This window comes from Malaclemys terrapin, chromosome 3 (assembly GCF_027887155.1).
Source record: "Malaclemys terrapin pileata isolate rMalTer1 chromosome 3, rMalTer1.hap1, whole genome shotgun sequence".
NCBI classification, from domain to species: Eukaryota; Metazoa; Chordata; order Testudines; family Emydidae; genus Malaclemys; species Malaclemys terrapin.
In genome coordinates, this window is record NC_071507.1 from 68,201,272 (window position 1) to 68,227,831 (window position 26,560).

Sequence of the window (26,560 nt, forward strand, 5' to 3'; positions counted from 1 at the left end):
ATATTACACCAACTACACCTCCAGCATGAGCACATATGAAGCAAAAGTTCACAGTAACTTACCTCCATATACAATGCCAAACTGACCGGAACCTAGGACCTCATCAGCAAAGATCTGATACACAGAGCTGATATCCTATTGCATGAAAGAGATAAGCCACAAACATTAGAAGCAATCAGAGAACAAATGTCCATTTGGAGATTCAATGATACTGGCTAAATTGTTAATCATGCTTTTAACAAATAGTTTGAAATTAAAGTTGCTTTGGTAATTTTAAAACTATTGGGCAGATTCAAAGCTGCTGTAAGTTGTCGTATCTGCCTCGTTGTATTTAACACTATCGTGACAGTACAAAAGTATTCATTTTCTTTACTAACTGATATATATATACATATACATAACATACACTTATTTTTCTGAATGTTGGTGAATATCTGCTATCTCATTCTTAAAAATTCCAGAACACACTGTTAGTTCAATCTGTTCTGGGTTCTAATAAAGACAGTCAAACAAAAGGTTAAAAACCTGTCTACTAACATTAATTATTTTTCACTCAGATCTCCTGCCCGTAAGTAAAGGAAAATATAAAAAATTAAGCCAAAGTATTTGGAGTATTATTGCATCACCTACAAATGTATTTTTCCCTTTGTGTGTGTCTCTCATTAGTTTGGAAAAGAAATAAAAGGGAAGGAACTTTCTCTCAGGAAATTCTAGTCATTGTATTACATATGATGACACACACTTACCAAAATATCAATGATGTCAATAAGGGAGACTGCTTTTATGTACCTAATGAGAATAGAGAGTTCCATGGCTGTAAAACCTTTAGGTGTTTTACCTTGACCGTTTTATGAGACATTCTTTCTTACTATCAATTGCTTTAAAAGAGTTTGGGTACATAATACCATTTTTGCACATGACTCACCACATTCTCCTGGATCTGGCAATTTGAAACAGAGATGCTGAGAGATAACTCCTCTGCAATAAGAAGGAAAATATAAGACTATAAGAGAATAAAAAGTCAAGTTTTGTTACTGGTTAAAAATAATTTAACAGACTTCTAGCAATGTAGCTAGGGTGAAAAGCTGTGCACTGGTGTTCTGCAGGAAAAATATATATTCAGACTCAAAAGTCACATGTTGATTTAGACAAACTGGTCTGGATTTTGTTTTGTGAAGCAATAGTTGGGATTAGTAAAATGCCAAAACTGATGGGAAAAGAGGTAAAAAGATTAGCACAATTTGTACAAGGCCAGGAGCTGGAAACTGAAGATGAAAGTAATTTGCCTACTACATCGTAAATTGCAGCAATTCTCTGGTAGCGGTACAGAAAAGTAATCAAGTGACAAAGTAAAACAGATCATTTATTTTAACCAAAAGGAATTGTTAGCTATCTGCAGAGTTAAGGAACTTATATGTAATTGAGTAGGTAAATATAAGTAACTAAGAAGGAAAATATAAAGTCAAGCAAGATACAGACGAGCATGATAATTTAGAAAATATTGTCTGTGCGAGTTCTATTCTAAATGTTAGTTTTGTAGATCTGCTGTGGGGGACATAATTCTGCTAAATTTGAGAGCAAATCTGGAAGGTTGATCAGAGACCTCTTCAAGTAAAAGAAGCAGACATGGAAGTTGAGAGCACACAACATTTCTACTGTAAGTCTTCAGCAGAGACCCAACTTTGACATGAAGTTTAGGAGTATAACCTCAATGTACAAGGCAAGAAAATAGACAAAACATAGCAACAATTGCCTTTTCCTTTGACTTCAGGTTGGAGTCAAGCTTCTCAACAAAAGGACAAAGACTAATCTGCCAAGTGAATTTTCAGACTATGCTGAACAAATCCCTGGACAATATGAATGTCAGGCATATGTCAAACCAGAAAGAGCCTTGAACTCTAGGAACACAATTCCAGAGCACAAAGAGAAAGCCTGTTGCTTCCTCTCTTGCCATCAATGCTCCATCCTCAAATCAAGGCTCTACAGAACTGGCATGGTAACAAATAACTCACTGGGATTAGGTTTCTCTGAATATTGCACCAGAACCTCTACAGGTTCACGCATGTCTAATGATTGTACTCTTCTACTTGAGACTGGTTAGGCCTCAGTTGGGACAAAATATTCAATTCTGGCCAAGAAACAGTTGAGTTCAAGAAAAACAAAAATTGTAAGAAATTTAGAAAATAACATCAAGATATACATAGCCTAAACTGCAGTAAGGATAAGGTAGTTAAATGGAAGAGGAACTTTGTAAAATCACCATTACTGGAGTTATTTAAGACTACATGTGACACCCATCTATAGAGATGCTTAGAGAGCCTGAAATCAGTCCAGTTACCATGCAGGTGTATGGTGGGCAACTAGCGGCCCCTTCCAGATAAGCTGATGCATGTATAAAAATAACACGTAGATTGACAGTTCTCCACTGATCACATATCTGAGGAGACTTAAGAGCATAATTTATTCTACCCAATAACATCATTAATTTACATTCAAAATACTCCCTCAGAAGCTGCCTATATAAGTTAATTAGCGAGACAAGGTGGGTGAGGCAAGATATTTTATTGGACCAAGTTCTGTTGGTGAAAGAGAAGCTTTTGAGCCACAGAGCTCATCCAATAGAAGATATTACCTAACCCACACCCACCTTGACTTTCTAACATCTAGGGCCCAACACAGCTATAACTATACTGTGTACAACTATATGATATAAAAGTACACTGAATCTACCTTCAGTTCTCCTTCCCTCTCACTTTAAGTCAAGCTACACTCACTGGGAAACTCTGCCATTCTAATTTATTAAGACAAAGACCTAGAGAGCCATCCTTTTTGAGGGACAGTAGTATGTCAGTGATTCATCAATTAAGAGAAGCCGCCTGGGAGCTGCAAGCTCCTTACATACATAAACCAAAATACTAAATCGACAGTACAGATATGAAAAACAGTGCTTAGAAAACAAATTTCTAAGTTTTTTTCATGTGATCTGATACATGTATGTAGCTGCTAACCTATCTATATCCCTTACAATTTTAATATCTATAGTCAGACTGATGTTCACTGTAGCTAACAAATGCACTAAAATCACTGGTTTCCAGGATTTATCATGTTATCAGAAGGGTTACAAATAATTACTTTTGGCTTTTTAAATTACTAATATAGGCTGAAGCCTTTTTTGGTATCTTAGAGCTAAAGCTGAGAAGGAGTATATATATTTATTTAAAGAATGGTAAAAAAGCTATAGTAACAAATCACATTTCACAGAAATAATACCTCACCATAATTAAATACCAATATGGTGTTTGCTAGATATGCATCACACGAATTTGAGAGCATATTTTGTTTTCAGAATCTACCTTCACTCACTGATTGAGGGCAGCATCTGAGTGTCACTCTGCTGCTGCTATCACTACCCACATAGAAAGGTAGAGATTTGATACTGTCAGAGGTAAATTAATTTATCCCAGGATTCCCTGCAAATTTAGTGACACAATAGGCGGATGAAGGAGCATGTGGGCACCAGCAGTGGACAGCATTGAGGGAGAACTCAAGTGTGGAGGCATGGGTGACAGTATGAATGCTGTTGCCAAGAGGTTTTAAGGAGGCACTTAGAGATTGACCTGGAATATCTGGTGTTCAGTGCACCAGGGATAGTGAATCTGATGCTCTGTGTGAAGAAGGGTGAGGAAGGAAGGGTGGTGCCTTTCTTCTCCCTTTTAACAACTTCAGTGCAGTAGAGTTCATCCCACCACTGGCAGTATTTACAGCCCATTATCGGCTCCCTTCCTTGTCCTTATAGCTAGTGTGTAACTACAAAGGGGCATTACAGATGTGAAAGGGATGTGGGGGAGAGTATTTGATTTCTCACAAACTTAAAGAAGTTGCACTTAAAGTAACAACCCATTTTTTTTGAAAGTTTATATTAAAAGGGGGAGGGATAGCTCAGTGGTTTGAGCATTGGCTTGCTAAACCCAGGGTTGTGAGTTCAATCCTCAAGGGGGCTGTTTAGGGAACTGGGTAAATATCTGTCTGGGAATTTGTCCTGCTTTGAGCAGGGGGTTGGACTAGATGATCTCCTGAGGTCCCTTCCAATCCTGATATTCTAGGATTATAAATTCTATGATTATAAAAGAAGTACTTTAGTCATGATCTGTATTAAATGCACCAAGCCGTGTGTGAATTTTACAGTCCTACAATAAAGATTTTATAATATGCATTCATGATAGAAATGACAACAGATTCTTAACTACGGTTTGGTGCTACAAGAGGTGAAAAGGTTTCTTTTCATAGTTAAAATAAAATTCCATGTGTGTCTAAAAAGTAAGTAAGGCCCCAATTCAACAAAGCATTTACATGAATACTTCACTTTAAATACATGCTTAAATGCTTTACCGAACTGGAGCCTAAATCAGTAACAGCTTCAGTATATGAACAACAGTGCCTTGTCTGCCTGCTTACTGTGATCTTTTCCTTGTCCTGCTGCAGTGCACACGCTAGCTTGAGGAGTGACTGGCATCAAAGCCTGACGGATGGCTTTCTCCCAGCTTTGAGCTACGTCAGATCCAACTCCAGTGGCAGCAAGAACAGGATTGTGATGGCTGTTGCCATTATTTTCGCCAACAAAGTACACCATGGTGTCAGTGATGATCTCAAAACAGTGTGGGTTGCTGCCCTGCACCATGTTTGAGAAATCTCGAGGCTGATTCACCTGGAGAATTTCTGAAAGTGGAATCTCCTGAAGAAAAATATTAAGCGTTAAAAAAATTGAAAATGTACATGTAGCTATAACATATTGGAACTCTTTCTTGAAGTTAGGAGTCATTACAGTTACTGAACTGGATGTTTTCGTAATGTCCAACTTCATATTGCTATGAACTCCCCAATTTTCCCAAATTGCTCTATACAAGCCCAGAAAGATTTCCAACCTTGCTGCTTATCTCATATTTAGGGCCCAATCCAGTACTCTCAAGTCAAACAGAAACATCATTAACTTAAATAGGAGCACAGTGTAAGTAAACATCATGGGATCAGGCTCTTAGTAATAGGACTGTGTTTTATTTTTTTAAATAGCGGTATTATTTGTATTTGGCCCAGGACCTCATTGCATTAGGTGCCGAATATACACATACAATCCTTTTTATGAAGAGTTTACAGCTATGAGAAGATACAACAAGTGAGTGTGACCAAAAACAAGAAGGAATAGAAGACAAAGGACAAGAGCAACAGTGCTAAGAATATGTGGTTACCTAGGCAAGTTACATGCACAATTACAAAAAACTAAAGAATTCCCTTCTATATAAATATTAAGCAATCCCACTGGTACTCTACCTTGCCATTAGCAGCTGGCAAATTACCAAAGGATGATGGGAGAAGGGGGACTTGGAGAGAGATTTGAAGAAAGAGGGTTGTAAGTTTATGGACCAGTTAGGGGAGAGCATTCCATGCGCGTGGGAAAGCATGTGCAAAGACGCTTGTAAAAAAGTGGACAAGCAGGTGAATTAGGCTGGCATTGTAGTGAGAAGACAGGGTCACTCAATAAGGACAAGAGCAGATAAGTAGGAAGGACAAAATTGTGAAGGATTTTAAAGCCGAGGACAAAAAGCCTTCAAGTAGTAGAAAAGTACGAGTAAGTGGAGGGATTTAAAGAAGTAGTAACGTGATGTGAGCAACGAGTGAAGAAAATCTTAACAGTTGTGTTTTGAATGGACTGGAGTGGAGCAATATGAGCATCAGGGAGGTCTGAGAGGAGAAGATTGCATTGGTCCAGATAGGAAGGAGGAGGACCTGGACAAGAATTTTAGCTGCGTGCACAGAGAAGAAGCTGGATCTTAGAGATGTTATGGAGGAAGAAACTGCAAGATTTGGACACAGCCTGAACATGCGCAGCAAGAGAGGAAAAATCTGCTTAAATTATAAGCACATTCTGAGCATTTCACTACAAAATGTATTACTATATTAATAACCTGCTGGAATTATTGGAAAGCCTTGACTATTTACTGATTGGCTGCACAGCAGGATGAGAATACAGAAATGCATTTAACTGATCTTGGTTAAATTACTCCTCAGAGAACAATTTCAAGTTTTATCTTATGAACTTAAAAGTAAATACAGGAGCCCATGTGAACATTTACAGTCAACATGTATAGTAAGAGAAGACCCCGGCTTTTAACAAAGCCATCTGTCAGAAGTGATTCAGCAGACAAGTTACAGAAATAAGAGAGCAGATGACCGAAGTAATATGAAGTGAAAAATCCCTTAGTAAAGTTGAGCATCATCCATGTTAAACTCCTTGTCAAGGCTCTGAGACTTCCATAGTTATTTATTTACCAATACCTTTTGTAAAAGGAATTTTATTTTCCAATGCATTCTCTTCCTAAAATCTGACAAGTCTTATCAGCTTAATCTGCAGCATGGGAGATTTATATATATTAGGAAGAACTTTTTAACTATAAAGATAGTTAAGCACTGGAATAATCTTCCCAGGGAGGTTGTGGAATATCTGGAGGTTTTAAAGAACAGGTTACATTAACACCTGTCAGGGATGGTCTAGGTATATTTGATCTTGCCTCAACACAGGGACCTGGACTAGATGACCTCTCAAGGTCCCTTCCAGCCCTACATTGCTGTGATTCTAAACTATAGCCCCAACTGCACAACACATGATCTACTTGTAGAATGGTGTATCCAGTTAGCGAAACTATCCAATAACTGCTAAGAAACTTCATATACTAAGCTAACACGTCTTTAAATAACAACAGTTTAAATATTTTTAAAGTGAGAGACATTTAGTCCAGGTGATTCCCAGAGGAATGGGAAGCATGAGCTTCTAAGGTTATAGTCCTAGCTCTTCCTATCTGGTGCCTTTGGCAAATCACAACCTTTCTGCCTCAGCTTTGATGTATAAAATAGGGATAACATTTATCATTTTACCTCAAAGGTTTGTTGAGGATAAACTGGATGTTTGTAAAGTAACAAGTAAAGTGCTATATAACTGCTGAGTATTATTACTTACCTTGTAATATTTTGTTCCAGATTCATTTTGAAATAGCGTAAGACATTTACTATCCAGTCTCCAGTAATGTCTCTTTCTCTACAAGACATATCACAGAGTATCATTAGGCACAAACAAACAAAACTACTAAAACTTCAGTTTCTAGACATTTAAAGTACAGAGTTGTTTTATGGTACACAAGATATACTGCACATGTCAGGCTACCACTGCTAGAGTTTTCAGTTTACATTGGGAGCATGAAGCTATATGTAGTTTGGGATACATACGCCAATTTTTAAAACTCAAGAACAGACACATTCCACAAACTGGAAAGAATGGTTACTTACCCTACGGTAACTGTGGTTCTTGAGAAGTGTTGTCCACATGGATTCAACTCATGGTGCGTGTGCCCCATACAGGCAAGATCAAATTACTTTGGCTAGCAATGTCTGCAGGGGCCACACCTGCATCCTAGATGTTCTTACACGCCTCAGACCCAAGGGTATTAAGGGCTGAGACGGCCCAACCATCCCTCAGTTCCTTTGCCAATACAGAATCCCAGAGGAGGACACTGCAGTAATGGGGAAGGAGGATGGGTCATGGAATCCATATGGACAACACATCTTAAAGAACTACAGTTAGTGCATGCTGAGTAACTGTTCTCTCTGTTGAGTGACTGTCCACCTGCATTCCACCCTTGGTGACTAACAAAAAGCAGTCTATTTGCTTGGAGGTGGGTACCAGGAGTCCTACTTAAAAAAAAAAAAATGACTGCAGGATAACCAATCTGGAAGCCTCTGGCAAAGAGTAGCGTCTTGTAAAGGTGTGGGCTGGAGCTCCCTGTAGCTACCCTAAAATGTACTGAGACATTCCTCAAACAGGCAGCAAAGGCTGCCTGGTCTCTAGTGGAATGAGTGCTAATGTGGAATCTAACTTGGCTAGCTCATAACTGTTTTTATAAAATTAAAGACCCACTTAGACAACCTTGGTGAGAATACAAGTCGTCCCATAACTCTTATCAGCAAAGGCCATGGATAGTCTGGGTATGTTACTGAATGATTTTTTCTTGTTGATGCAAAAGGACAGTGTCTGTACTACAGCACCTGGGCTAAGGTTAGCTTCCCCAAGAGCTGAGTGAGGATTGAGGGGGAAAAAACTGGGAGGTAAATGGATTGGTTGGAACTCTGAGACAACTTTGGGGAGAAACTTGGAGACTGACCCAACCATCTTGAAACAAGGAGAACATGTCATGAGAGCCAGACTCTCCTCTACCCTTTGAGCTGATGTAAGGACTACTACAAAAGCAAACTTCATCAATAGGTGGCATAGGGAACAGGTTGCTAAGGACTCAAAAGGAAGGACCCATCAATTCTGCTAACAGTATACTGAGGTTCAAAAGGGGGAAACTGGGGGGGGGGGGGTAGAACATGAATGAAGCCCTTAAAGAATCTTTTTCAGAGTAGCAGCCATGTTAGTCTGTATCCGCAAAAAGAAGAACAGGAGTACTTGTGGCACCTTAGAGACTAACAAATTTATTAGAGCATAAGCTTTCGTGGACTACAGCCCACTTCTTCGGATGCATCCGAAGAAGTGGGCTGTAGTCCACGAAAGCTTATGCTCTAATAAATTTGTTAGTCTCTAAGGTGCCACAAGTACTCCTGTTCTTCTTTTTAAAGAATCTTGCCACTGTAGGATGAGAAAATACAATCTGGCCCCAGATAAGAGGAAGATACGTAGCTGTTGTTGCTAAATACACCCTTATGGAGTTATAGACACTCTAGATAATTTCAGGGCTAGCAAACAGGGAATTGAATCTTGCTAGATTTGCTTAGCCATATTGTTACTGTATACATCTAAATATATTCAAATGAAATTCTAAACAAGGACGTCAATACATTATTAAACCAGTTTTTTTTAAAAAAGGGAAATTAATTTATTGATTTAAACAAGTAACCCTTAAAATAAAATAGATATATGAAGAAACTTCAAGTTACTAACCAGGTTGTCTCTGCTGGTATAGTGAACCATCCATCCTTCCTTCACCATTGTACTGCTCTTCCTCTTCGTGTGCTTGATTGACTGTACAACCCTCATTAGTGGAATATTATTGCTTGTTGATGGACTAAGTTTTAAAAAAGGTTATAACTTAATCAGAAACCGTTAAGATTTAACGACAATTATACCAGTACTATACTGTGTGTTTTCAGGAACAGACATCTTTTCTTACCTATAAATGCTATTTCTTTGATTGACAAGGTCAGCTTCTAAATAAGTTGAATGTCATTAGCTTAATGAGCATCCAGTTGAATAGCAGAATTTTTCAGCTGCAACACGTTGTCACAAGGCTCCTACTAGCTTCCCCAGTACAAATGCCAAAGCACTTACAACAGAGTGATATGTTTACAAAATTGAAAATAAGATATGCCTGGTTGGAATGAAAATGACTAGAGAAATAAGACTGTCTCACTAAAGATTAACTAAAGTGGTCATTTTTTCCTCCAACAACCAGAAAATAGTATCACAATAGTATAATGCCTACATACTGTTATTCTAGTCCACTGATTACGCTATTCCATAATACTGCTATTCCACTGGTCATCTGTGCCTGCACATGTGACATAAGCTGTCCATCTAGCTAGAGATGGACTTTCTTCATTTGAGCCATACCTGCACTATACAATTTTACCCACCCCAAAAAATAAAAAAATCCCACTACTGTTAGCTCAAGTGCAGACAAGGCTCTGGCTGCTTCTAACATTTTTATACATGAATTAATTAAATCTGCAGGTTTATCCAACTTTGTGGGTAAAAACCACCAATGCCCTGTCCAGAAAGTGGTGGTAGCACTGGTGGGAACAGTTTGCAAACATGGCTTCAGAGAATCCAGCTGACACTTTTCAAAGTAATACAGAAATTAAAAAAAAATAGATAATAAAATAAAGTAAACTAACCCAAACTGGATAATGATTGTCCTATTCAAGCCCAAGAAGGTATTTAATTTCAATCAAATCAGATACCAAATTCTTCTTCTCCAACTGTCAATACCCCCCACTTTATGTAAGTAAAGACAATTGGTATACAAGCTGTACACAGAGAAATCAACACTCACATCAAAATCTAAACTACAAAAACTAACATATCACCCTCTTTAGCCCAGCTCACAAGAAATTAAAACACAAGAGCTAAAACCATTTAGATCTATTTACAGTAGGAATTAATTTGGTACGAGGTCAGTAGCATAAAATAGGCATGAAGATCTTGGTCAGCAAGGCATTTTCCATTGACTAATCTGTAGTTCTAGCCATTTTTCAATAAGCTGATTTATTTCCAGGTTGACAGTCACAGTTCAGCAGCCTTTGCAAGAAAAAAATCCCAGCATATATCTAGGCTTTTAATTTACTTGGTTTTCATCTTTATCTGGGACTGAATGTTTTGTAAAACTGAAAATGAAGACCCGACTAGCAACAACAAATTTGGAACTGTGCAAAACACTGTGTTTCAGTATACAGTATTGGGGAATGGAATGCCTGTAGCACAACAATCTGTGTTGCTGCTTACCTGATAGTTTTGACAGCTTCTTCATCTTTGTCCACATCAAGATCAGAAGGGTCCATAAAGAACATTTTGTCCTCTGGAGGAGAAGGTTCTTCTACATCATCCAAACCCCGACTACCATCACTGTTTATTTCATTGCTGTCAACTTCCATTGGCATGTCCAAATCTTGGCCTGGACTAGAAGGTTCTAACAACAGATAGAATTATCTTAAGTTAATGACAAGTCACAGAACTCTCCTCTCTGATCTAGTCTTACACACACACAAAAAAATCAAGTCACAGACAAACAAAAAGACTGTCGCCCACACCTGTGAAACCATTTAAGAACCCTAATTTTTTTCCATTACTGATGCAGAAGAGTATAAAGAACAAACATATTGCAGGCCTCATTTCATATCACACCTGGTCAAGGAGGTCCGGCCAAAACAGTCCTCATAAGAAAATTACAGGCAAAGTTCTATGGTCTGGATTCACTGGTTTGCTAAAGTGATTTTGTACCACATATGCTGTGAGTAATGCAAAATAGCCTTAAAGTGGCCAGAGATGGTCAATTCCTTGTTTAAGGGAACACTCCACCAATGGAAAGCTTCCCCCTGTGCCAGCTAACCTCCCACTCCAGCATACAGAGGAGGGGGGTGTTGGGGACAATCCAAAGGCAGGTGTTGCAGAACGGAGTTCGTACACACTCAATTCTTCACTGGCATAAGTTAAAACTGCTCCCCCAAAGCTTTCACTTATATTGCTAGGTGACCCAGGACCAGGGAGATGCAATCAGTCATCTGTGACTCTCCCTCTCCATCCTATCTTCACAAAGCTCAGACAGAATGGAGAATCAAGCCTATGTCCTCCCTTTTGAATGGGTCAGGACAGCCAAGGGAGAAATGATATCGGAAAGGGCAAAACCTCAAGAATTTAGGAAGAGATGACATTTCCCCCCCCCAAGCCTTTTGGGAACAGAGTACTATTAAACAAACCAAAGCTCCAATGAGTTAAGAAGTTAGTGGAAATTCTCTTTCTTCAGATACATACAGAAATGTTACTAGCACATTTCAAAGTATTGTTTGGCTGACTGGCCATTAAAATGTGTCATTAAGAGAGAATGTTTCCCCATACAATTTTCCATTTTACTCCATTAAAAATGACTTTTTTCAACAAAGAAAGCGGTCCTTCATGAAAAACACTGAGTAGTTTGATCACAATTTAAACTCATTTTTGGACACGAAAAAATGTTCCTAATTCTTGATTCAAGAGAAATATCAAATGAAGTATACTGAGTTTGCCAAGATTTTTTAAGTAAGTTTTAAACCACCAGAGACAAACAGGTCTTAAATTCTCAATTATCTCATAGGGACTAATTCTTCTCCAGGAAGAAAAAAGGAGGAGTGGAAAAGGGCACTTAATAAACTTTAGCCTTAAAATACTCAGAGTTGACAGGATCAGAAAGTAATAAAAGTAAGGTTTGTGTATTTTGTTATGTCTCCAGAGATATTCCACTATTTGAAAACATGTTTTTCCTACCTCCATTGAAAACCACCTCTCCAAGACAGTCTCTAGGTACTTTAGATGCACAACGTTTGTGACAGTTAAATCTGCAATCTAAAATAGAAAAAAACCCACATATGTCATTACATATAGTTTAGTTTTACTCATACTCAGAAAGAGCCTCTGAAATAACGATCACATTATTTTCAACAAGATATTCAACCAACTTCAGGCCAGAAAGCACATCAACAATCTTGTCACGAAGTCACTTGCTGAGATGCCTCCACTGCAATTCATTAAATCATACTGGCATCTATGACTATCCTTTCATCTCTTCTCTCTCCAAGAAATATACTGTTCTTTTCTGTCTGTCTCTCTCATTTGTTTTGTTTTTTTAATCCTGATTTTACTACTCTGCTCTGGTTCTCTTCTTTCATACTCTCCCTTCATCCCCAGTTCCCTTTTTTCCCCATTGTTTTGGGATCAAAGATTGGCTCCTCCCCCTCTTTTGTTCTGCCTGCTGTTATTGGACTAAAGTTTTGCTCCAACCTTCATTGCAACAACCATGGCCACTATGACACCAGGTCTTTCACCACCCCCGTCAAGGTTATAAGACTTCCCCTGCTGCCAGGGCCATGATATTTCTCCCTTCAGTACAGTACAGTCATCACAGCTTAAATATTTCCTTTGTTTCCAGGACTGCTTTTGAACCAACAATCTGGCCCTCTCTGCTGCTGCCCACATGAAGCAGGAGTCACCAGGGGTTTCTCACTTCCTCAGGATTAACAGAAACAGCTCAGCCTCCTACCTTTTAACCTAAGTAGCTAAATGCTGAGTCCAAGCACTTCCTTATTTAGTCTTCTGAGCGTCTAGAGTGACGAAATGTCAACAAAGTAATTGTCCCTTTTCTCCAGGGTTGTTTCTAGTAAGATTTACAGAACAAGGTCAGTTTCTTGGTTTACTTTCGAGTAGCTGGAGAGATGACGATGCTCAGAATCCCAATAAGGAACTGAGAAGAAAGTGTCACACTGCATGAAATGCTAGTCATCTTTATTTTTCATCTCTCTTCTTTCATGCCCATTTCTCACTTCTCTATGCTTTTTTGCTATCTATATCTACTGAAATTCACTTCCCTGAAACTGGGTATAGAGGAATTCCATGTGTCTGGATGGATTCAAGACCAGTTCTCTTTGAAGTGGCTGCTGTCAACCATTTCCACTCTCTAAAGGTTAAAATAAAGTTTCAAGTGTCTTTTTAAGCTTCGTTGTTTGATTACAACAGTGCATGTCCTACAAGGCAGCGATTCAAAATCCTAAATAATCCTGGATGCAACCTAGAATTTCCAAGCTGTAATACCAGCAGAGATGAAAGATGTGAGGTTATAACTCTTCCCATTGCAAAGGAACCTACTGATGTCTGGTGTTCAATTTTACAGTTACTTTTACATAATAGACGAAAGAAAACAAAACCGAAAGCAAGTTTTAAACAAAAGCTATTTACACACAGGATTACTGTAGATTTATTGGGCAACATGTCTCAAATATACTAAAACATGACCAAATAAGTTTAGCCTCCAAATCTGACCTTCTGGTATACTCCAAGCAGAAATGTCCATCAGACTGTAAAATATTCTTTTTCTATGTTAATTTTTAAGATTCACCACTCTGGGATTTTTAGCTTTCTCTGTGACAAACTGTGATGGTGTGTACCAGGCCCTTTGAGGCCCTCTGGAAGGCTCTGCAGTCTTACCATACCCCACCCCAGAAAAAGGCAATACAGTGGGGTTTGGCCAAGTGGCCTAGAGAGACTGCAGGGGAGGCAGCCAATCAGAGCCTAGAAGGCACATATAAAAGGAGTTGCAGAGCCTGGACAGCTCAGTTGCTGGCTGGAGCCAGAGGAGGAAGGATGCTGTTCCTGGCTGGCTGAGAACGCTGCAGCAACTGGACAGAGCAGTCGCAGGCTGGGAAATTCCACAGGTACAGAGACTGGGGAGAAACCCTGCCTAAGCAGGGTAGGACTGTGAAGCTCTCCAGGCACTGAGGCCTCGGAGAAATAGCCCTGACAAGAAGGGCCAGAGACTTGTTAGAAGCTCACCAGGTGAATGCACCTGAGAGAACAGGGGAGAGATTATTACGGACTCTCTGGGCAAAGAGGCCTGGGAGAGACCCTGCTTAAACAGGGAACAGGTTGGGGACCCAACAAGCTGATAGGACATAGTGGAAAGCAGCCCAAGGAATGCTGCAATAGATAGTAGTGAAGGAAGCAGCAGTGGCTGCTAGCCATAGGGTCCCTGGCTTAGGACTCAGAGTAGTGGGCAGGCCCAGATCCCCCCCACTGGCCAAAGGCAGAGTGACCAGAAGGGCTGAGGATGCACTCATGAGCAGTGAATGACAACCCCTTTACACAAACAAAGCAATGAAACACTGAGTAGGTAAAGTCTGTAGTGTTTGGTATTCTGCTAATGCAGAGTCAATAGAGAAAGAACGTGATAATATGCCATGTTCTGAGAGCTGTGAGAAAGATGTGAGACTATAAACAATGAGTTAGAGATATGCTAAGATGTTCTCCCTATAAACACAGGTACACCTAATGGAAAGAAACTAAACTGGCACAGGAAAAATGTGATCTAGGTCTTTTTAAGTACTATACTTGACAGTGTCTCTGAGAGTTTTTCTATTTGTTTTTTAAAAGCTTCTAGTTGAAATGCAAGTGATTTTTAAAGGAGGGAATGTCTTCCACAATATTTTTGAGCTACTCAGAATGATCCTTGGAGATTTACCTTTGCTGATCTACATGTTAACTAATTTATTATTCAAGTACATTATTCACAAAATTATACATCCAATTAATACACCACCTTTTTGAATGGAGCAAAGCATAAAAACTGCAATTATCTTAAATATATAATTCTGTTTTAAATAAAGCTGCTATTTTATATAATGAGATTCATTTTTAAAATGTTTAAATATTGTAACATTCATTGAAATTAATCTGATTGCTGTAGAGCACTGATCTCCTACCTTTACACTGCATTCCTTGGCGAAAAAGGCCTTTGAGCAAACGTTTGCAATACTGGCATATGGTGGGACGAGTATAGGAATGGACAGCAAAGGTATGAGGAACCTTCACCCTGCAAAGCACCATCTTTTCCATCCAGATTGGACGCCCACTCCAGGAGGGAATTCTCTTGCTGGGCTCTGGGTGGCAGCGCTGGAATAGAGGAGGCACATGAGATTCTAATAAGAACATGTCAGGCTTAGAAACTATTTTTTTCAAGGGGCGCTTGGCCTGGACACTGAGCAAACATCATTTTGCAGAGCATGTTGGCCAGGCAGTTTTAAGAAGTAATTTTGGAAGTCTGAAAGAAGCACAATTCTATAAAGATTTGCAGAGAGCAGGAAAAAGTTTATGAATCTGTATTTCCACAAGGACTAAAATGATAAACAAAACCAAAAATACCCACTTTTGATTTCTTCAGGTAGTACGGTAAAAGCTCAGAAACAGCACAGGCCTATGATGAACATCAGTCTCACATGCAGACTCCTCCAAAATGGGAGGCGTTACAGCAATAAACTCAAAAATAGACACCTGCCACATCACACTGTTTCAGAAAGCTTTGCATGCCAGGACAATTTACTAAATTTGGTAAAAAAATCAAAATCCAAAATAATGTGCAATTTAACATTTTAAATGAAATATTCAAAGCCTTACTGCTGATCTAGGTGCATTGTTTATTAAAGGACATAATAGTACTTAGTTTCAGGGACAACTATATGGAAAACACTGAACATCAGAGAAGGTGGAGGAATGTGGCACTGCAAAACTCAAACTATAGTAACATAGGACCAACTGACAAGACTGCAAATCCAGTATCCTATATTGTAAATTTAATCCCCTTAACACTGAAAACAAAAACAAAGATGAAATTTAAGATGCACTGGGCAAATATGCAGAATTTGTATGCAAAAAAAATTGGATATACCACATTAGGTGGAGAAATAGTGATTGTTCTATCGTCATTCAAATGAACTTCTGCAAAGATTTTCAGTGATAACTTAGTTGTATTTATCTTCAGTTCTCTGAGATTGGACCCTCCAGTCTCTGACCAAAAGGTGTATTGTGTTCCTGAATGGTACTGTCTGTAAAATTTATACTGTAAGGTCTCTGAAGTTAGGAAATGCATCTCCCTCCATGTACTGTACAACACCAAACACGCCAACGGAACATAGTAAATGACAGTAATAGTGTCTGACATTAATGACCAGGACATTAAAGACCTTGGACTAGATCCTCAGCTGATACAAAGTGAAGTTGCTTCACTGAAGTCTGGTATTCCCTTCCCACAATGGAGTTCAGTCACTCAAGGAATAAAAAGTTTTACCAGACAGCTCTGAAAGGGGCAGATGCTTCACTGTTTCTCTAGCCAAATTTAAAACTGTTTATGCCTAGGATTACTATATCTTCTGGCATCATATTGTTGGGAGCAGAGACATATTTAGGCCTGGCAGAAGCCTGCTATTCATTTTAAGAGTCTGTTTTGATAACGTTTAACAGCATAAGCATATGTAGAAGTGTGTATGTGTAAAAAAACTGCAGAGTAATCATGTTTAATGTTGCACATGTGTAAGAACGGCAAATTAATCATATTTGTGAGAACAAGAAAAAATAAAGTAACTACAAACCTAGAAAAGACCAATTTGAACTAACACTAAACTTGTACTGACAAGGGAGGAGAGTTAATATGGAAATGAGAGACTAATATATATGTATAAGAAAAGATAACAAAATGATATAAATAAGTTTGTTACACAAAGGGACATTGAAGCTGTACTGTCTAGTGCTGGAAGCAACTGTGATAAGATTGTCCTAATGAGCTTCACACTTGTAAGTAATGGATCACTACTGGCTGAATATTTTGCTATAATAAATATTTGTTAGACACATCTGTTGAGTAAATTAACCTCAACCCAACACACATGACAGCAAAGAAACTTGACAAAAATTAGGATGCAGAATCCTGGACAAAGACAACAATGCAGAAATTTTGTAACCGCAACATATCACCTGCCATAACTCTGGCCACACAATGCTATTTCTATCAATTGCAATTAACTCTTAGATTTTATTTTTTAAACAGACAGTTACAAGGTAAGAACAGGCTTAATATCAGTTATCTTACTCCCATCCACTGGTCACAGTTAGTAACAAATATAACTGATCTAATGACCCCATTGTCCCTTGGATGTTTTGTTGCCGTGTCTGGGATATAAGAGCTTGTGTTAATTCCTCATCTCTCTTAATAGTGGGGGACTACTGTGGATAATATCTATGTGAAGAATACTTCCTGTAAGATCTTTACTCCCTACATAAATGTCTTTGTTGAATTCTGTGGAACATTCTCTCTTCTCACACTATAAATGTACAATTTATACTGAGTTTTACCCAATTAACTATTATAGACTGATAAGTAATTGCACACTAAACCTATATTCCAAAAGGAATCAATGTATTTTATCTTCTCTATCCCAAGATTTTTAAAGAATACACATTACTGTGAATGACATGTTAATGGCAAAATTATGCATAAATTATAATTCACCTCAAATTTCACTTTTCACAATCCCTGTAATAACACAGAATCATCAAATGTCATAGTGTAAAAGATTCTCCAGCAATTTAAAAATAAACAAGCAGGGTCTGAAATGGTTAATCTAAACTAGTTTTTATGATTAATTATGATATAGCTGGTTCTAGTTCACAGAAACATGATGGATTTAACTCAGCATTATTGTATATAAAGTATATTTTGTTTTTACATTTTTGTTACATACCTCTTCAGTGGCAGTGGCTGTGTATTCAGTTTGCACTGGTCTGGGAATTGAAAGCCCAGCACTTGGTAAAGACACATTAGACAAACGTCTCTTTCTCACTCCACTACAGTTATTTGGGATCTTGAAGGCACATCGCTTATGGTAGTTTAATCCACAGCCTAAAAACGTCAGTTTGAAAAAATTATGTAAAGAGAACTCCTCCTGTAGCACAAATAATTAAAATATTTTAAAATGGCAAATATAGTAGTACTATTTTTATAAAGCAGAGAGGAAAAATATAAATCCAGAAACATAGCAGACAAAAGTAGCAATTTGTTTAGATTCAGTTAATGTAATAGAATAGGAAACTCAGTATTTATTGTTAGTGTAATTTACAATAATGGCTTGCTTTGAACTAAAAATTTTGGAGTTTGCCATTTACCTAAATAATTATTTCCAATTACCCTTGCCTGATACTTGATAAAACCTGGAATCAGGGTCTCTCAGATCGTGTGTGGCTACTGATCTTCCTCACTTCTTTTCCCACAGGCAGGCTCTCATGGCTAAGCTGAAGCCACAGGAGTGAAGAGGAAGCCAATGGGCAGGAAGTGGTGTGTTTCAAGTACCTGGACACCAGCCTGCTGACAACAGGCTGCAACACTTTCCACAATCCAGCTGGACAAAGGCCATATGGAAAAGGGTTCCCCTTTGGGACTCACTCCATTAAACTATTAAAAAAGCTATTGCAAGGAACTCAAACTCTACACTAATTGAGCCTCTCAAAACCCCTGGGAGTTAAGTATTATTCCCTTTTTTTACAGGTGGGACACAGGAACAGCGAAATTAAGTGTCTTGCCCAAGATCATACAAATTTTGTGTCAGAGCCAGGAACAGAACTCAGGTTTCCTGATATACAGTCAAAGCTCCAACTGAACTATGCTCCTTCCCAAAAGCTGAATTCATCGCTGACCAACAAATTAATTATACAACGTAATTAAGATACAGTTCCTGCCATTATACTTTCCCTGTAACTTTCTGTAAAGATAAAAGCTAAAACATCATGATTCACCTATCAGCTATTAACACTTGACTTACCTTCACATTTTAATCCTTGTCGTACCAAACCCCAAAGCATCTCTCCACAATAGTCACAAAATGTAGGGGCCTTGTAAGAATGCACATAAAGTGCATGAGGACGAATCTGGAAATCTTCAACTGTAGCCAAAGCTTTAAAAAAATTGCAGTAAATTATATATTTGTGACTGTAAGAATAATATTTATTGAAACAGTTCATTGTTTTAAAACAGTAGTTGCAAAGAACACCATCAAGCTGTTTAATACAAAAAATACATCCCAAAATCCCATACATTTGGAGGATTTCTCATACACAGTCATGCCCAGTTTTTAGCCAAACTTTTTAATCTACAAGATAATAGAATCATGAGTATCAAACAGTACTTGCTACTGAAGAATATTTAGTGCTCACAAACATGGTTGATTGCACGCATATGGAGCTACAAAATTAATGAATGAAGAAAACCCAGCAGATTAAGTATAATTTAATGTTATTAAAACATTTGATAGGGTGCCTCACAAAACATTACTTAAAAGATCATTCAAAATAACTTGGAACAATATTAGGTGAATACAGAACTGGCAGGACTGTAATTAAAGGGTAATGCTAAACCAGGCTACCCAGGTGACAACTCAAATTTTACTGTCTTCTGAAGTACTCTGCCAACAAGAGACAAGGGAAGAAAACTGGGTTACCATATTGCACTTTCAGGCATTAGAGAATGCTTCACTGTGCTACGACACATGGTTCAAGAAAACTGCCTTCCCAGTTTTGCTTGAGACAAGTCAAGGAGAACAGTGACCAATGCAATTCCCATTTCCCTGGCTAGATCTAACTCCTGTCTCAGAAACTAAGCAAGAAATTCCTCTCAGTATCCAAGGTGGCATTCTGGGCCTCAGTTATCATACCCCTGCTTTCAGTTCCCCCTGGGTTACTGATATATGCCAAAGTGCTAGCTCTAAAGCCCAGGGAGGGGAACAGGTTTCAGAGCCTGAGCCACAATGTCTACAATGCTGTTTTTAGTGCTATAGTGAGAGTCCTGCAGGCCATAATCTGTAGACCCGGGCTCCAAGACTCACTGCACAGATTTTAAAATGCAGGTTAGACATACTCTGTTAGGTTTCCATTTCCAACGCTACCAACAGTCCATGGATGTCCCTCCATTTATTTCAGTAGGCTTTGAATCAGATCCATAGAGCCCAACACCGCAAAGATTTTGAAAAATGCAATGGGTTCTTTAATAACCGCCACCTTTGTTTTCTGCATCATCTACAAGCTCAGGGGTTCTCAAACTGGGGGTCGCGAGGTTATTACATGGGGGGTCATAAGCTGTCAGCCTCCACCCCAACCGCACTTTGCCTCCAGCATTTATAATGGTGTTAAATATATTAAAAAGTGTTTTTAATTTATAAGGGGGGGTCACACTCAGCTCTGTGAAAGGGGTCACCAGTACAAAAGTTTGAGAACCACTGTACAAGATGGTTCACTCAAGCAACACAATGTCTCATAACACCACATCCCGACAGGTAATGATTCAGAAGACTCATCTACATTAGCACTCTTTTTTCTCAAAAAGAACAGGAGTACTTGTGGCACCTTAGAGACTAACAAATTTATTAGAGCATAAGCTTTTGTGGACTACAGCCCACTTCTTCGGAGTGGGCTGTAGTCCACGAAAGCTTATGCTCTAATAAATCTGTTAGTCTCTAAGGTGCCACAAGTACTCCTGTTCTTTTTGCGGATACAGACTAACACAGCTGCTACTCTTTTTTCTGTAATCCACCACTGATGGAAACTGTAAAATAGAAAGGGTCCAGACCTAGGTATAAACAACATGGTTGCTGGGGGAAAAGGGAAGGTGGAAGGAAACCACACCTGAGTTCTATCTATACTTTAGCTTCCACAGTTAATACCAGAGTTGGAGGATTAAGACCACAAAGTTTGTTAACAGATGCAGCCACAGGGAAGACAAATTCACTGAATCACAAATACCATTTCAGGGAGCACTCTGGATTTCTTTGGAAATCTGCCTCAAAGCCTTCTCAGCCAAATAGCTTCAAGACCCACAGCCCACGGTTATATTGTTGCAGACAGTGTACTGAAATACTGTGACTGTTTTACTCAATAATAAGAATGGCTTCATTGAACTACAAAGGACCTACCAGAGAGCACAACCTCAACAAGATCTCCTTCATGTATCTCTTCTGCTGATGTAATCCTCTGCAAAATATTTTCCGAGTTCAGGTCATGGCGAAAGAGGAGAATTTTGTCATACATGCCAAAGAAACCACACTCTGGGAACTGTAACAAAAAAGACTCAAAATTAGCACATGCCATAGTTTGCTAAATCCCATCAACTGAATATTTTCTATATGACTACAGAACTTTTGTGTGCTGCAAGCATTCCACTAGAGCACCATGATGCAGTTAATACCTCAGCTTCTGAAAAACAAATTATCGGATTTGAAATACAGCACAGGCTAAAAAAAAGGCAGAAATTAAATATGTATATTGAAATGGAAACTTCCTAAAACTACACTAAAAAGAAAGGCTTTTAGCCATGTTTTCTTGCTATCACTGATGCACCGGTGGAGAATTACAGGTCTGAATTTTGCCAGATGCAGCCAACGATTCTAAAACAAATTTGATCCATTTAAAGGAAAATAAGACCTGCAAATTCAACATGCAATCTGAAAGCCAAGCTTTGCTCTAACTCAACATCACCACCAGTAATCCTAATCCAGCAGAGGTGCTATTCAAGTATGTACCTCTGTAAACATTCAGCTCCAGATAAAAGATTATATAACTAGAACTTAGTTAACACTTCCGTTGATATGTGAGCCAGAGAAGAATCCAACTCAGTGTCCTACAACTCTTTAGATTCACAGGCATAAAAAGAGTAAAATCTTATTTTTGTCAAAGATGGCAGATAGGACACCGAATACACACATGGAGCAAATATGCTTACAACACTATCATTTTTCTGACCATACCTTACTTGACTCCATGTTTGCCCTTTTTCCAAGAGTAGTGTTACCAATTGTTGGCAGTAGGAAAGAAGAGTTGTGTTTTCTTTGGACCATGTAAATCAATATAGTAGTTCACACAGGAAAAGGAGAACCCAAACAGGTTTTCACTGCTCTCCAGGACCCATCATCCCAGCCTCCCCCATCCTTGTGTCCAAACAGTTTGTACTCAGAGATTGGGGGAGAACGACTATACAAAAGCAGTTTGTAGAAGGGAGGAGGGAGAACATAGAGTCATATCACAGTATACGACAAGGGACAAAACTTTTAATTAAAAAGTGAAGTTTGGATTACAATTTCTTTACATACCCAGTAAACACAAAACATACACATTAAACATTCATGGTACCACATTACTTAAGTATCATACAGCATATAATTTTCTTTAGCCAAGGGAGCGGATGGTGAATTTCTGCCAGGGAATTTGTACAGATTCAATGATTGTGTCCATGGTTTCTGTATTTTCTTCTTGTGTATGTCATTTGAAAAGCAATGGGCTTGGATTGTAACTAAATTTTGAGATTTGAAAACCATTCTAATGCTTCTCGGGTAGCCACCGCGTTCCCCCTTGTGCCACCACTGCAAATACGAATGGGTCAGTTGTCTGATGCATCGCACTGTTTGTACCTAACCACAGTCACAATATGGTGATTCTTTGATTTTCCATTCGAGTTGGAGATATCCACACCCTCTGAACACTTTCCAAACGCGGTTGATTGCAGTCCACTGCCTATGGGGAAGGCAGAATCTTAGGACTTCTTTCGCTGGATCTTCAGTCAGGTCTTCAGAATATCACACAAGCGGCCCAAGATTTAAGCCAGAAAATTCTTAGGTCCTTTCCATTGGCCTGTAGCATTGACACACAGATCCAGAAAGGCTTCCTGGATTTGAATGGGGAAAGTAGCAACAAAATGAGGTCTTAGTGTATCAGCAGATCCAGAGCGGCCAGGATCTTCTTGTACTCCTGGACCCCACCAATGTCTCACCTGATGTAGGCTGGCACAGTGCTCGCCAAAACTGGTAACCACAGTATTGGCATTGATTTGAGAGAGCTGCTAACAATTGTGAAGATAGCATTGATTTCAGTGTCAATGAGATTGGTGTGGAAGCTATTTTACCAAACCGGCATACAACACTCCACCACTGGCAAGACCAGGGCTTGTACTGACGTTCGAAGCGTGCTTGCATCACATCTCCAGGATATGCTTGTGAGCTTCTTGATGATATTAACCTTTGTCTTTATCTTCTTTTTGGTGTTGTCAACATGTTGGTGACAGCTTGGCATCTGATCAAGGGTAACTCCAAAGTACTCAGGATTGTGGTCATGGAGTAGAGGCAGACCACAGAAGTCCACTTTCCTTGGCACTTCAGCCTCATGGTTATTCAAGTGGAAGGCAGACACAGGTGTTTTCAAAGTGTTGGGTTTCAGTTGCCAAGCTCTGAAATAAGTCTCAAATGTCCAGAGGTAGTTGTTCATGACCTTTTCTGTGGCCTTCAAAGACAATGCTTGCATTGCTAGCACAGTGTCATCTGCATAGATTAATTTATGGTATGATGTGACCAGAATGTTGCTGGTACAGAGACAGAACAGTGCAGGCCCTAAAATGGATCCATGTGGGAGGCTACTGTTCAATCTCCACGATGTGTTGGCAGATTCACCAAGGTGTACAATGATTTTTCTGTTACTCAGCATCTCAGTGATAAGTCTGATGGTTGATTAGCACCGAAAAGCTAATTAATTCAGCAGGAGACTTCTGCGCCATACAGTATCTTATGCAGAATGTCAATGAATGCTGCTGCTGTTTTTAATTTTCACTGGATTTTATGTAGCTGGTTAAGGCCAGCACCTGGTCACAGCAGTTGCAACTAGTTCTTAATCTGGCCTGCTCTTTGGGGACCAGTTGCTCCAGTATCAGCTACAACCTTTGAAGTAGGAGCCGCTCCAACAGTTTATAGCACCTGCTAAGGAGGGAGATGGGCCAGTATCTTTTGGGGGTCAGTGGCCTCTTTTCCAGGCTCCAAAATGGCTATAATCTGTATTTCCTTCCTTATGCCAGCATTTCTTCAACAACACTGGTGTGACCATCTTTATTTTACTGAGCATGCCATCCACGTTTGGATGACCATTGTGTACAATACTCAGGAGTCACCAGGCTTCCAGCAGTTAACAGTGCAGTGCACTCAGAATGTACTTGAGCGGTCATGAAGATAGGCAGCTCTTGTTCAATGTCAGTGGGTATCTCACACACATCAGGAAGAAAAGAAAAGAGCTTGGTGGATATTGTGGCACATTTAATCTACAAACACTGGTTGAGATTATCCATCCCACGTTCCCAGTCATTGTGAAGCTGATTCATTGTGCTTCTGAAGAAGCAGCAGGCTGTTTATTCTTCCTGCTTGATCCATTCTCATATGTTCCACACACATGTTACTCTTTTCTTCGGTTGTATTCTGGAAAGAGGTTATGGCAGCATAACCATGTTCTCAAAAGCAGAGCATTGTAAACCATCAAACATGAGCTGATAGAGAATAAAATTCCATCACTGTCATGCGATATTACCTACACCTCCCCACTTATTTGCTAAGTAAGCAATCTTCAGCACTTATTGGCAACTTCACTCTATCCAAGCAGAGCCATCCACAGATGAATCTTGATAACTGGCATTTGTCCATGAATTATCAGAAAGTAGTATTTTTCCATCAAACTCCCAAAGGTCTGTGTTGGGGGAGGAGATAAAGAGGGTGGGAATGTCTGTGCCTGAATCATAAGAAGAGATTTTGTAATACACACACTGATGCGCTGTAATAGTAATATTTCCCATGTTTGGCTAACCAAACTCCCACCTCTTCCTCACCATTTCAGACTAGATACTAGGGATCAGTAATAGCACACTAGGCTGTTGTAAGTCACTTTTACTCAAAATATTAGAATTTTATAAATTGGCCTTCTAGACTTGGTTCTTAATGTCTTGGTTACTGTTCATTTTCGGGTGGTTTTTATTGGCAAAGTCAGCTTCTCCAGGGTGACCTCATCTGCACTTTCTTGGCCTCAGAATGTAAGTGTATTTTGGCTTCCAATGTACTTTGGTACTGCTCCAGCTCACTACAGCTGCCTGTGAGGGAAAATAGGCTATGGAGTAATGAATTAAGGAGAAAACAGAGTATGAAGAATTAAGAGAACTGCATTAAGCAGAGCATACATAATGTGGCCTTAAATGCTGTAAATAAGAGCAATACACAGTACCTCTAATTTTAAGATCTGTACTCAAAACTTTGACTTCTCCAGTGTCTGTCTCTCTCTCTCAGGACTGCCTCTGTGTCATCCTTCCAGGAAGCTTCCAGGAAGATGTGGTATCAACCACATCAGTGATAAATTCTTCCTTCTCGATGAAGCAATGCTACACCATGGCAGGTGGACATCTGAAGGTTCAATTACCAATAGTGATGTCTCATAGTTTAAGGGTGTTAAAACACCACATCTATTACTGGTCTCCTTGTAAACCATAACCAGCAGAGAATCCGATGATTCAGAGGGATGCCTATTTGTGCTTACTGTGTTCAGCAGAACATTAGAGGATATCCTCTAAGACAGTGGTTCCCAAACTTTAACAACCCCTGAACCCCTTTCACGAAAATATCAAATCTCACATATCCCCTCCTAAGAATGAATATTTCCAGGGATTTTCTCCCTTCTCTGAGCATAAATTATAGAAGCAGTGATCTTGGAAATAATTTGGGTTTTTTATGACACGATTACACACTATTATTACATTATTATTCATTACATTATTAATTTGATTACATTATGAAAACTGCAACACTCTTCCAAGATTTCACTTTTGTAGCTCATATCACTTTGATTAAGCCTCCAACATGTTTCATCAAGGAGTATCAGACGTGAAACAGCATGAAGGTATTTAAGAAGCCAACTCAAATAAAGAATTCCTCCCACAAGCATTCGGGTCTTGAGCAGTCCAGGGAAACAATGCACCACGACAACAAAGCTTAAACTTGTTCTTCATAACTTTAAAAACAACACTAGCAGCCTATTTAATTTTAGAAACAGCAAAAAATATCCACCTCCCTTTCCATTTCTCATAAGGAGTCTTGAAGTTTAAATCTCCTGAGTGTGATGGATGCACTTGCTTTGATTTGCATAGTTCTTGGAAGTCCGGAACCATCGGAGAAAGATAAAGTCTCAGGTCTGGTTCAGCGTTGAGTCTGCTTCTATTTGGTTTTCAGATGTGCATATGAGGAAAATACTCTCTCACATAAGTATGATGTTGAAAACAGTAACAAAACTATCCTAGCTTTTTCTGTCATCTTAAACTCAGCCAAAAGTTGATCAATGACAAATTTCTGAAACTCCTTTTCAATTCGTAATCACAGGAGATCTCAATTTCTCTTTTTCCTCAGTGCTCAATATCTGCGTTGAGAAAGTGGTATCATCAAAGGGGTTGCAAATCCAGTTATCACCTGACATAGCTAAAAAGTATTGCCTGAATGTTGCGCAAAGTCCTTTTAGGTGTGCAGTTATATTGGTTTTAGTGTACTGATCCAACCGAAGTTTATGTTCTGCCAGGAAGTCATGGTCATGGGGCTCAGGCTGCCGGCTGCCAGCCCC

General features: G+C 39.1%; 1 protein-coding gene across 1 annotated transcript in view; it reads right to left on the reverse strand.

The window, feature by feature from the left end:
* PRKD3 (protein kinase D3) overlaps positions 1–26,560 on the reverse strand; it is a 91,931-nt gene that overhangs the window by 22,056 nt on the left and 43,315 nt on the right. The window contains exons 3-13 of the mRNA XM_054022694.1: positions 21,073–21,211; positions 18,931–19,062; positions 17,857–18,014; positions 15,046–15,235; positions 12,062–12,139; positions 10,547–10,730; positions 8,987–9,110; positions 7,010–7,087; positions 4,456–4,732; positions 926–978; positions 63–135 (exon numbers count right to left, since the gene is read on the reverse strand). Of these exons, the coding sequence (XP_053878669.1) occupies positions 63–135; positions 926–978; positions 4,456–4,732; positions 7,010–7,087; positions 8,987–9,110; positions 10,547–10,730; positions 12,062–12,139; positions 15,046–15,235; positions 17,857–18,014; positions 18,931–19,062; positions 21,073–21,211 (1,486 nt within the window). The remainder of the gene's footprint in view (positions 1–62; positions 136–925; positions 979–4,455; positions 4,733–7,009; positions 7,088–8,986; positions 9,111–10,546; positions 10,731–12,061; positions 12,140–15,045; positions 15,236–17,856; positions 18,015–18,930; positions 19,063–21,072; positions 21,212–26,560) is intronic.